The 12,937-nt window shown below is 36.6% G+C and overlaps 1 protein-coding gene across 1 annotated transcript in view; it reads right to left on the reverse strand.

Annotated features, from left to right (window-relative positions):
• Positions 1-219: 219 nt before the first annotated feature.
• MRPL1 (mitochondrial ribosomal protein L1) overlaps positions 220-12,937 on the reverse strand; it is a 104,164-nt gene continuing 91,446 nt past the window's right edge. The window contains exons 8-9 of the mRNA XM_063610385.1: positions 3,421-3,502; positions 220-515 (exon numbers count right to left, since the gene is read on the reverse strand). Coding sequence (XP_063466455.1) covers positions 397-515; positions 3,421-3,502 — 201 coding nt within the window. The 3' untranslated portion in view covers positions 220-396. The remainder of the gene's footprint in view (positions 516-3,420; positions 3,503-12,937) is intronic.

Raw genomic sequence — 12,937 nt, forward strand, 5'->3', positions numbered from 1 at the left:
ATGCATATTTTCCTTTTTTTAAAAAATAAAATAATTATATTTGTAATGTAGCTCATGATTCTGCCATCTTCTGCTTTATGGGAACTGAGGATGTTACTATTCCCTCAGATGGTTATGACTCCCAAGGGAAAGTTATTAAGCTAGAAACTGCTGCTATAATTACCAATACGTAGACTCTGGATTCTAAAAAAGAAAATGTCACAAGGTCTAAAAGGCAGGTTCAGACAAAGAGAAAATTTTATTTTCTTATTCTTGAAATGACTGTATGATTTTTCAGTGTTAAAGTTCACTTTCAAGTATGATCAATAACAAGACATCAAATACAAAATTATGCAGTTTAATCATTTTCTCCATTGCTTCTTAAATCACTGAAAGTAATTTCACAATTCAACACATTTAGGCGTCTTCTTTTTTACTTTCTTCATTTTTTACTTCTTTAGGCAACAATGGATCAATCTTCAGTAATAAACCTTCACTTGTTGAACTGCGAAGGAAAGCACGTACCACAAAGGGACCTGGAAACAAAAACGAGAATCAACTTTGATTTTATATCACAATACCACCTCTTAAGCAAATACAGTAAGTCCTCACTTAATATTGTCACTAGGTTCTTGGAAACTGCAACTTTAAGCAAAAAAAAATTATAAAGAAATGAATTGTACCATAGGCTAATTAATAAGAGTTAAGTTTCTAAGGCATATTTCTAGTCACAAAAATATCAACAAGCTTCTAAATAAAGAGCTCAAACACTTCTAATATTAACCACTGAAATAAATTTGAACTATAAATATATTTAAGATTAATAAAAGCAGTAATTATTTACCCAACTGTGGATGAATCAGAGTGACAGGAGTCATAGCGGTGGTGACTTAAAGACTAAGTGTTTGCAAAGTGAAAACTGTAAGAAGCTCCTTCTGCCACCATGCAGTTCAAAAACCAACTAACAAATATGGTTGCCTCACTGAGTGCTTTCATACCACATCATTTATTGTCCTGCATTTGAATGATTATAATATACTTTGCATATTTTTATTTTACAATAGTTTGTATTCATTAATTCATCTTCCAACTCCCTTATTCCAGTCCAGGGTTGCGGGAGGCCAAAGCCTATCCTGGCAGGTCAGAGCTTAGGTGGGAATGATCTCCGGATAAGCAGCATCTCATTGCAGGGCACACGTACACACCCCCCACACTCACTCACACCGGGACCATGCAGACATACCAATTAACCTAACATGCCCATCTTTGGGATGCAGGAGGAAACCGAAGTACCCAGAGAACCCATGCAGACATGAGGAGAACATGCAAACTCCACACAGACAGTGGCTCTGGCCAGGAATCTATTTTTTTCTTATCAATGTTATAATGAAATAACATTGAACAAAAGGATGTTATTCAAGGACCTGTTGTACAAATATACAACAGGAAAACTTATAGAACTCATGTCATATTTTCACATGAAAAGTACTGTATTACTGAACTAATATTTTGAATTATAAGGGGAAGATAGTTTCATTTCTAGAAGACAAACAAGTTGTACTCTAGAATATTAGAGATTTATCCTTGAAACTACACATACTCACTAATAATTCATTTCTCTCTTCCAGAAGATGATCACCTAGAATTTATTGTATTGCAAAGTCAACAGTGAAGGGAGCAGGTGGTGATATTTACATTTGATGGAAATATTATAAATATTTATTTAAAACAGTCAGCACAGATGCTACCTTTGTGTTACCACACAGTTGGTAAAATTCCCTAAAAACTAAAATGCTTTTCATAAGAACAGCATTAAAGGGCTTCATTTAAAATAGCAAAAACACAGCCGGACACCGTGGCTCACACCTGTAATCCCAGCACTTTGGGAGGCCAAGGTGGGTGGATCACCTGAGGTCAGGAGTTCGAGACCAGCCTGGCCAACATGGTGAAACTCCACCTCTACTAAAAATACAAAAATTAGCTGGCATGGTGGCAGGCGCCTGTAATCCCAGCTACTTGGGAGGCTGAGGCAGGAGAATTGCTTGAACCCGGGAGGCAGAGGTTGCAGTGAGCTGACAACAAACCACTGCACTCCAGCCTGGGCGACAGAGTGAGACTCCATCTCAAAAACTAAAATAAAAGGGCAAAAAGAGAATCACAACATTTAAACATGCTAAGGGGCTTCATATGAAATAGCAAAAAGAGAATAACAACATTTTGAGGATTCGCTGTCCATCATCTACTCCTGCTATTGTCTCAGAGGATCCTGTACTGAAATCAAAGCTATCTGTGGACTATAAGAATCCATCCACATCCAATTACTTCGTAGTATGGCCATATTTAGGACAAGAAAATTAACAAGGGTGGTATTTATTCACCAGTATGGTTAACTCCCAAAGAAGGTGAAAAATAGCTTAAGATGGTGTTTTAATTATAAACTTGGTTATAAAAACTAAACCTGACAAATTCTTATCATGGTAAACCTACAAATGAATAGTCAATTGAGTATAATGGACCCTTGCTTGGCTTCAAGCATCCACAAGTGAAATTTGTCTGAGGAAGGAATTTGAACAGCACACAATGCAATGATAAAGGAACTGGACGCCTGTGTTCTAGCCTACTACACAGCTTCCGCATCTCAACTGAGGTGAGTGACTCTCTGTGAGTCACATCATTTATAAATGACTCTCATGACATAATAAAATGATCTTCTTTCTTTCCTATAATAAATAAACAAGATTAAGAAAACTAATTGCTAGTGCCAATGACAAAGTGAATGATCTGGTTTCAAAATATCATTTTAGAAATAATTTTAGTCCCTAATATCATTGTAAGTTTAAAGCAATTAGTTACAGTTTTCTTTCAAACTTTGCTACATTTATTAGTAGTAATAATGTGGGAATCTACAGAGGTTTCAGGATGCATTCCTTATTAATGCTACAGAAATCCTTTGGATAATTAAATTTTATTGGCCGGGCGCGGTGGCTCACGCTTGTAATCCCAGCACTTTGGGAGGCCGAGGCGGGCGGATCACGAGGTCAGGAGATCGAGACCACGGTGAAACCCCGTCTCTACTAAAAATACAAAAAATTAGCCGGGCGCGGTGGCGGGCGCCTGTAGTCCCAGCTACTCGGAGAGGCTGAGGCAGGAGAATGGCGTGAACCCGGGAGGCGGAGCTTGCAGTGAGCCGAGATTGCACCACTGCACTCCAGCCTGGGCGACAGAGCGAGACTCCGTCTCAAAAAAAAAAAAAAAAAAAAAAAAAAAAAATTTATTTATTTAATCCCTGGAAATATAAAACTTGCATGTTAACTTGATTTTTTATTTAATATTTTACATTTTGCTATGATACTTGCATGTTAATTTGACTTTTTCCTTTATATTTTACATTTTAAAGTATCACAGGGTCATAGGGAAGTCTACCCTCAGCAAACCACTTACCCAAATTTAGCGGTCTGTGCCTACAAACTTCATTAATAACTGCTTGCAGATTGGCAGCTATCTGGTCACTTGACATATCCAACTGAAAGAAAATAATATACATAACATTAATGATGAGAAAGCAAGAAGATAATACAATTATTCTAGACTATTTTTCAAATATTCAACCAATGCAAATTATCTAGTAAGTGACCCTACTGTGAAAGGGGAAAACCTCTATAGCTCTTTGTTTCGAATGCCACATTTACATGTCTTCACATGTCAAGATTTAATAGATTTATAGAACATATTACAGCAAATTGAAGTTGAAGTTTTTCCACTTGAGAATCCTTGACTTCCAAGTAATTTCCCTAAAGCATATCTTGGAGCAGAATACATCATTCCCTACACCCACCCCCCAAGAAAACAGTGATATTTTCTCATAAAGTTTGTTGATTTAAAGGAAACTAAGAAAATGTTTAGAAATTAATGTTTTCATGAGTCCAAAATAAAACTGCTTGCTACATGCATTCAGACAATACATATCTCAAACAGAGACAATTTCAGGATGTTGTGCTAACATTCTAATTTTTCAAACACTCTATGCAATAACAATTATCTTGTCATTTAGCATCAAGTAAATATACAGTGGATGAGTTCTATTCATAAAACTCCTAAACCCAAATTACACCCTTGAAAAGTCTTTGTGTTTATTATTCAAATTCACTTACTCTTATTCTTCCTAAATATTCCAGTTAAAATCCGTTATATTACATTCAAATGTTTACAGGATTTTGCACTGTGCCAAATAAATCAATTTTTCAAAGTTCATGGCTGGGCATGGTGGCTCACGCCTGTAATCTCAGCACTTTGGGAGGCCAAGGCAGGCGAATCATCTGAGGTCAGGAGTTTGAGACCTGTCTGGCCAACACGGTGAAACCCTGCCTCTACTAAAAATACAAAAACTAGCCAAGTGTGGTGGCAGATGCCAGTAATCCCAGCTACTCGGGAGGCTGAGGCAGGAGAATCGCTTGATCCCAGGAGGTGGAGGTTACAGTGAGCTGAGATTGCACCACGGCACTCCAGCCTGGGCGACAAGAGCGAAACTCTATCTCAAAAAAAAAAAAAGGGAAAAAGAAGATTCATATAAAATTAGAGTAGCTTAACAGGCAAAATGTATACAGTACAACAGTTGAAGTTCAAACAAGATTTCTGTTTTCCAAAGACTCCGAGAGCACTGTGAGAAATGTGCCCCGCATAAGCATAAAGAGAATTCCTCAAAAAAAAAAAAAAAAAGAGAGAATTCCTCCCAAAAAAAATCCTTTTATCATCATCCAACAGCATTTATTCAACACCCACTTGGGCATGATGCAGTACCAAATCCTAAATGAGAAAGGTTGGACATTACTGCAGGAATTCTCACTTTATGCCAATCCTTAAGTAGAAGTTCTGAGAGGAAAAAAAATAAAACCAATGCTTAGTTCACCTTATTAAGTCCATACACCATACAGACTTTAATTTACATTGAAGCAAGTAGCTCACTGGCAGGGAAGGCATCTTACATATTTTATGTTGAAAAATAAAAAAGAAAAGGCTAAAGGCATCAGCATGTGTCCCTGCCTTCAATTCCCCTCTTAATTCTCTACTTTACCTCAAATTGTCCTTCTTTCTATTATCAACTGAAGTAACCATCACAGCTCTAATCAATTCTACACCTCCTGCTAAAGACCTATACCTACTTTAAATTTGGAAAAGAGATAAAGTAAAAGCAAGGTTTCCAACCTATCTTTTTAAACAGTTATAATCTATAATGGTATATTATATACATTAAACTTCTCAGATTTTTGTTAACTGTACTTTCTGCAGCTTTATATTGCCATTCCTATAGCAAGCTAAAATGACAATATATGTTTCAGAAATATAAAACAATTATGTTCCCTGCAACTTTCATGATTAGGATGGTTTCAATGATTTTATCAATTTAAGTTTAAAAAAAACCCATAAAAATGTTTTAAAACACAGTTTATACTTTTATTCAAATTTTAGCATCTTTAATATATGGTACTGTGCCCTCTACTGAATTTTAAAATATATGTATAGCTATAATACTTTTTATTTTAGATATCGTGCAAAATTGTGGAAATGTTACATATCTCATAGGCATTACTGTGATTATTTAATTGGCTAATGACAAGATAGCTGTGTACAAAAACAAAAGGTATATGTGCATGAGTTTTATCAAAACTTGCAAACGAAATTCATTTGGAGTGACAATGATCTAGAGAGAACTCAGGAAAGCAAACTTGCAAGGTTTTCTGCCTAACTTCTCAGTTGGTCTGCACTTCCAATAGTACTTTCCCATGTAATAACATTTTGTGGTCTTAAGGAGGCAGGATGACTATTTTGAGGAGATAATTACTATCCATTATATTACCAATAGCACATTATATGACTTGGTACAGCAAGGGAAAAACAAACAGGGACAGGGTTGATCTTGAAGGGGATATAGGACTATGTTAAGCACCATATTTGTGCCTGTGCATATGTGTGTATTTGAATATATAACAGTCACAAAACTATGTATGTTTAACTAAAGTGATTATCCACTGCAAGACAAAACAGTTATTCCTTATTCTGGAACATACATGTTTTCAAACAAAAAGACCACTTTACTGAATTTTACTGTCTGCTTAGCATCCCTTATTATGTCGGAAACCATTCCCTAAGCAGACTAGATGGGAAGACTTCTACAAAAGATGTCAGGGTAGTGGCTCAGTGGACACAGGTGAACTTTATGTCTCTATCTCTGTTTTAACGCTCAGATTTTCCTTTTTTGGTAATTCCTAACCTTTTTATTCAATAACTTTCTTATCATTATGAGAAAACTAAAAATCAGTGGTTCTTAACCTTTTTTTTTTTGTCCCATTGAGATGCACATGTCATAATTCATTTCAGGGCAAAATGTAATCACAAGCATGTCCAAGCCAGTGATTCTTAAACATTTTTAGGTCACTGAGTCTTGCTACAGAAAAATGCACATAAAGAACTTGGTCTACACTACCAGGGTCTTCATAGATTCTCTGATTTAAAACAAGGGGGATAAAAGAAGAAAGACTCCTGGGGAAAGTGTCTGAGTTAAAAAGGATCCCTGGACCACACTCTGAGAACCACTACTACAGAGGTTAGTCTGTCCAAATATTTTGGAGGACTAAGGATTGTTGCGGGAAGTCAGGGACCCTGAACGGAGGGACCAGCTGGAGCCGTGGCAGAGGAACATAAATTGTGAATATTTCATTTCAATATGGACATATATCAGTTCCCAAAATTAATACTTTTATAATTTTTTATACCTGTCTTTACTGCAATCTCTGAACATACATTGTGAAGATTTCATGGACATTTATCAGTTCCCAAATAATACTCTTATAATTTCTTATGCGTGTCTCACTTTAATCTCTTAATCCTGTTATCTTCGTAAACTGAGGATGTACGTCACCTCAGGACCACTGTGATGATTGCGTTAACTGTACAAATTGATTGTAAAACGTGTGCTTAAACAATATGAAATCGGTGCACCTTCAAAAAGAACAGAATAACAGCGATTTTAGGGAATAAGGGAAGACAACCATAAGGTCTGACTGCCTGCGGGGTTGGGCAGAATAGAGACATATTTTTCTTCTTGCAGAGAGCCTATAAATGGATGTGCAAGTAGGAACAATATCACTAAATTCTTTTAAATATTAAGACCCTAGGAAAAGAACTGCATTCCTTGGGGGAGGTCTATAAACGGCCACTCTGGGAGTGTCTGTCTTATGCGGTTGAGATAAGGACTGAAATACACCCTGGTCTCCTGCAGTACCCTCAGTCTTATTAGGGAAAAAAACCCACCCTGGTGTATTTGAGGTCAGACCGGTTCTCTGCTCTCAAAACCTGTTTTATGTTGTTTAAGATGTTTATCAAGACAATACGTGCACAGCTGAACATAGACCCTTATCAGGAGTTTTTGATGATCTTTATTGGCCTCAGAAGCATGTGATCTTTGTTCTTTTTGCCCTTTGAAGCATGTGATCTTTGTGACCTACTCCCTGTTCATACACCCCCTCCCCTTTTGAAGTCCTCAATAAAAACCTGCTGGTTTTGCAGCTCAGGTGGGCATCACGGTCCTACCGATATGTGGTATCACCCCCAGAGGCCCAGCTGTAAAATTCCTCTCTTTGTACTCTTTATTTCTCAGCCTGCCAACACTTACGGAAAATAGAACTTATGATGAAATATTGGGGGCAGGGTCCTCCGATAAAGGATTACAGTGTGAATAAAGGATTTTTACAATCTTACAGAAGACAGAACTTAAAAAAAAAAAAAAGTAAAGTACACATACATGATTTTTAAACAATCACATCCTTCTAAAGTGGCAGCTTCTATTACTGTAAATGTTCTGATAGTCTCTAGATGACTAATCGCCTTTGACTGAAAACTGAAGAGAGGACTGCTGCTTTGGATAAGCACTTGTTAGACCAGTTGTCCTCCAAAATCTCTTCCAAATGTAATATTCTAAGACTATATAAAGTGTGGCCTGGCAGACAGCTTTTGAAGATGGGCCAAAACTCTTAATTTCCATGACTCCTAACAGTCTAAATCAAGAAAAGAAAGGTTACCTGTATGTCTCCTACATAACATAAAGAAGTAGTAGTAGTAGTAATAATAATAATAATAATAATAATAATAATAATAATTGATGGTGCAGCTCTGTTTATTGGGTATTTACTTTGGGCTAAACTCTGAGTGTTCACATAGATATTCTTATTCATTTCTCCCAAGAACCCTATGAGGTAGGTGCTATTATTATCCTTTATTTACACTTATAAACTGAGACTCAGAAAACTCTGTAACTTATTCATGAGCACACATGGTAAGGAGTGGCCAAGTAGCTACATGTCTGAGCACTTAAGGCAGACAAACCCCACTTCCACCACCTTACTAGCTTATGACTCTGGACACAGCTATTACGAGATGGTGATCTTTATATAAAGAAAATGAAGTATCAGTTGTCTGAGAAACACAAATGAGCGTGTTGTATACTAAGGGGAGAAAAAGGGAAACTAAGTGAAACACTAAAAGAATATACATTTAAGATGGAAAAATAAGAATTTTTCTTTCTGCCTAATGAATCCTTTAGTACCTTCTTAATTTTTAGATGTTAATACCATACAACTTAGCAACATTTACTTAACCCCCACTCTGTCAAGCAACACATGGAACCAGGAACAGAAAGATGAATAAGATACAAACCTCGCCCTTGAGATTACAATCTAGACACTACAACACAACATAAGAAATTCCACTTTATATGAACAAAGTGCTACAAGGGCACAGAGGAAGAAGAAATTGACATGGAAGGCCTTACTCATCACGAAAAAAGCTAATATCTAAGCTGAGTCTTAAAGGATGAAGAATTTTGAAGGACAAAGAGGATCTTCTAGGCAGAGGGACCAGCATAAGGTAATGTGAGACAAAGGTGGATCAGGAGAACCCACAGACCCTTTGAAGGAAGCAGATTGCTCCGGCAGGCCCCAGAGACAGCTGAAAAATTGTGCTGCTATCCATGGCTGTGAGACCTGAAGACAGTTCACATCACAGTACTCTGTGCAGACATGTCCCAGTACCAGCCTGGAGCCTGGTAACTCTGTTGGGTGGCCAGATCCAGAAGAGAAATAACAATCACTACAGTTTGGCTCTCAGGAAGCCTCATCCCTAGGGGAAGGAGGGGAGCACTACATCAATGGAACACCTGGTGGGACAAAATAATCTGAACAGCAGCCCTTGAGCCTCAGAACTTCCCTCTGACATAGTCTGCCCAAATAAGAAACCAGAAAAACAATTGTGATAATATAACAAAACCAAAGTTCTTAAACATCCCCCTAAAAGATCACACTAGCTTATCAGCAATGGATCGCAATGGATCCAAACCAAGAAGAAATCCCTGAATTGCCAGGAAAAGAATTCAGAAGGTTGATTATTAAGCTAATCAAGGAGGCACCAGAGAAAGGTGAAGTCCAACTTAATGAAATAAAAAATGTGATACAAGATATGAAGGGAAAAATGTTCAGTGAACTAGATAGCATAAATAAAAAATAATCACAACTTCTGGAAATGAAGGACACACTTAAAAGAAATGCAAAATGCACTGTAAAGTCTCAGCAATAGAATCAAACAAGCAGAATAAAGAATTTCAGAGCTCGAAGACAAGATTTTTGAATTAACTCAATCCACAAAGAAAAAGAAAAGAGAATCAAAATAAATAAATAAACAAAGCCTCCAAGAAGTTGGGATTATGTTAAATGACCAAAACTAAGAATAATTGGTGTTCCTGAGGAAGAAAAGAAATCTAAAAGTTTGAAAAACATATTTGAGGGAATAATTAAGGAAAACTTCCCAGCATGGCTAGAGATCTAAATACATAGCAGCTCAAAGAACACCTGGGAAATTTATTGCAAAAAGATCATTGCCTAGACACGTAGTCATCAGGTTATCCAAAGCCAAGATGAAGGAAAGGATCTTAAAAGCTGCGAGGAAAAAGCACCAGGTAACCTAAAAACAAAAACCTATCAGATTAACAGCAGATTTCTCCACAGAAACCCTACAAGCTAGAAGGGATTACGGCCCCATCTTCAGCCTCCTTAAAAAAAAAATTATTGGCCAATAATTTTGCATCCAGTGAAACTAAGCTCCATAAATGAAGGAAATATACAATCTTTTTCAGACAAACAAATGCTGAGAGAATTTGCCACTACCAAACCAGCACTACAAGAACCGCTAAAAGGAGCTCTAAATCTTGAAACAAATCCTTGACATACACCAAAATAGAACCTCTTTAAAACATAAATCTCACAGGACCTATAAAACAAAGACATAATAAATTTTTAAAAAGGGTATCAGGCAACAAATAGCACAATGAATAGAATAGTACCTCGCATCTCAGTACTAATGTTGAATGTAAGTGGCCTAAATGCTCTACTTAAAAGATACAGGATAGCAGAATGGATAAGAATTAACCAACCAAGTATCTGCTGTCTTCAAGAGACTCGCCTAACACATAAGGACTCAAATCAACTTAAGGTAAAGAGATGGGAAAAAATTAATCCATACAAATGGACACCAAAAGTGAGCAGAAGTAGCTATTCTTATATCAGACAAAACAAACTTTAAAGCAACAGCAGTTAAAAAAGACAAAGACATTATATTTTGACATTATATAAAGACAAAAGAACTTGTCCAACAGGAAAATATCACAATCCTAAATATATATGCATTAACGCTGCAGCTCCCAAATTTATAAAACAACTACTACTAGACCTAATAAATGAGACAGAGAGCAACACAATAATAGTGGCAGATTTCAAAACTCCACTGACAGCACTAGACAGGTCATCAAGACAGAAAGTCAACACAGAAACAATGGATTTAAAATATACCCTAGATCAAATGAGCTTAACAGATATTTTTACACAACGTTCTACCCAACAACTGCAGAATATACATTCCATTCATCAGCACATGGAACAGTCTCCAAGACAGACCATAGGATAGGCCATAAAACGAGTCTCAATAAATTTAAGAAAACTGGAATTATATCAAGTACTCTCAGACCACAGTGGAATAAAAGTAGAAATCAAAAGGAATCCTCAAAACTGCAGAAATTAAACAGCCTGCTCCTGAATGATGATAGGGTTAACAATAAAATCAAGATGGAAATTTAAAAATTCTTTGAACTGAATGATAATAGTGACACAACCTATCAAAATCTTTGGGATTCAGTAAACGGAGTGCTAAGAGGAAAGTTTATAGCCTTCAATGCCACATCAAAAAATCTGAAAGAGCAAAAACAGACAATCTAAAGTCACACCTCAAAGAACTAGAGAAACAAGAATAAACCAAACCCAGCAGAAGAAAAGAAATAACCAAGATCAGAGCAGAACTAAATGCAATGGAAACAAACAAACAAACAAAAAACAATACAAAACATAAATGAAACAAATGAATGGTTCTTTGAAAAGATAAGCAAAATCGATAGATGATTACCGAGATTAATGAAGAAAAAGAGAAAATCCAAATATGCTCAATTAGAAATGAAATGGGAGATATTAAAACTGATACCACAGAAATACAAAAGATCATTAAAGGCTACTCTGATACTTTTACGCACATAGAAAACCTAGAAGAGATGGATAAATTCCTGGAAATAGACAACCCTCCTAGATTAAACCAGGAAGAAATAGAAACTCTGAACAGACCAATAATAAGCAGTGAGGTTGAAATGGTTAAAAACAACAACAACAACAACAAAACTGCCAACAAAAAATTCCAGGACTAGATGAATTCACAGCTGAATTATATCAGACATTCAAAGAAGAACTGGTACCGATCCTACTGACACTATTCCACAAGATAGAGAAATAGGGAATCTTCCCTAAATTGTTCTATGAAGCCAATATCACCCTAATACCAAAACCAGGAAAGAACATAACAAAAAAAGAAAACTACAGATCAATATCTCTGACAAATATAGATGCAAAAATTCTTGTTTCTTTTTTTTTTTTTTTTTTTGAGACAGAGTTTTGCTCTTTTTAATGAGGCTGGAGTGCAACTGCGTGATCTCAGATCATGGCAACCTCTGCCTCCCGGGTTCAAGTGATTCTCCTGCCTCAGCCTCCCAAGTAGCTGGGATTACAGGCATGTGCCACCACGCCTGGCTAATTTTGTATTTTTAGTAGACATGGGGTTTCACTATGTTGGCCAGGGCGGTCTTGAACTCCTGACATCAGGTGATCCACCCACCTCGGTCTCCCAAAGTGCTAGGATTACAGGCACTGCTAGGATTGAGCCACCGCACCCAGCCTATAGATGCAAAAATCCTTAACAAAATACTAGCTAACCAAATCCAACAGTATATCAAAAAGATAATCCACTATGACCTGGGTTTCATATCAGTATGCAGGGATAGTTTAACATACACAAGTTAATAAATGTGATACACCATATAAACAGAATTAAAAACAAAAATCACATGATCATTTCAATAGATGCAGAAAAAAACATTTAACATAAGTCAGCATCCCTTAATGATTAAAACCCTCAGCAAAATCAGCATAGATGGGACACACCTTAATGTAATAAAAGCCATGATGACAAACCCACAGCCAACATAATACTGAATGGGGAAAAGTTGAAAACTTGAACCCTGAAAACTGGAACAAGACAAGGAGGATGCCCGCTCTCACCACTTCTATTCAACATTGTACTGGAAGTCCTAGACAAAGCAATTAGACAAGAGAAAGCAAAAAAGGGCATCCAAATCAATGAAGAGAAAGTCAAATTGTCACTGTTTGCTCATGATATGATCATATACCTAGAAAACCCTAAAGACTCCTTCAAAAGGCTCCTATAACTGATAAATGAATTCAGCAGTTTCAAGATACAAAATTAATGTAAACAAATCGGTAGGTCTGCTATACATCAACAGCAACCAAACTGAGAATCA

This window comes from Symphalangus syndactylus, chromosome 10 (genome assembly GCF_028878055.3).
Source record: "Symphalangus syndactylus isolate Jambi chromosome 10, NHGRI_mSymSyn1-v2.1_pri, whole genome shotgun sequence".
In the NCBI taxonomy this organism is placed as follows: domain Eukaryota; kingdom Metazoa; phylum Chordata; class Mammalia; order Primates; family Hylobatidae; genus Symphalangus; species Symphalangus syndactylus.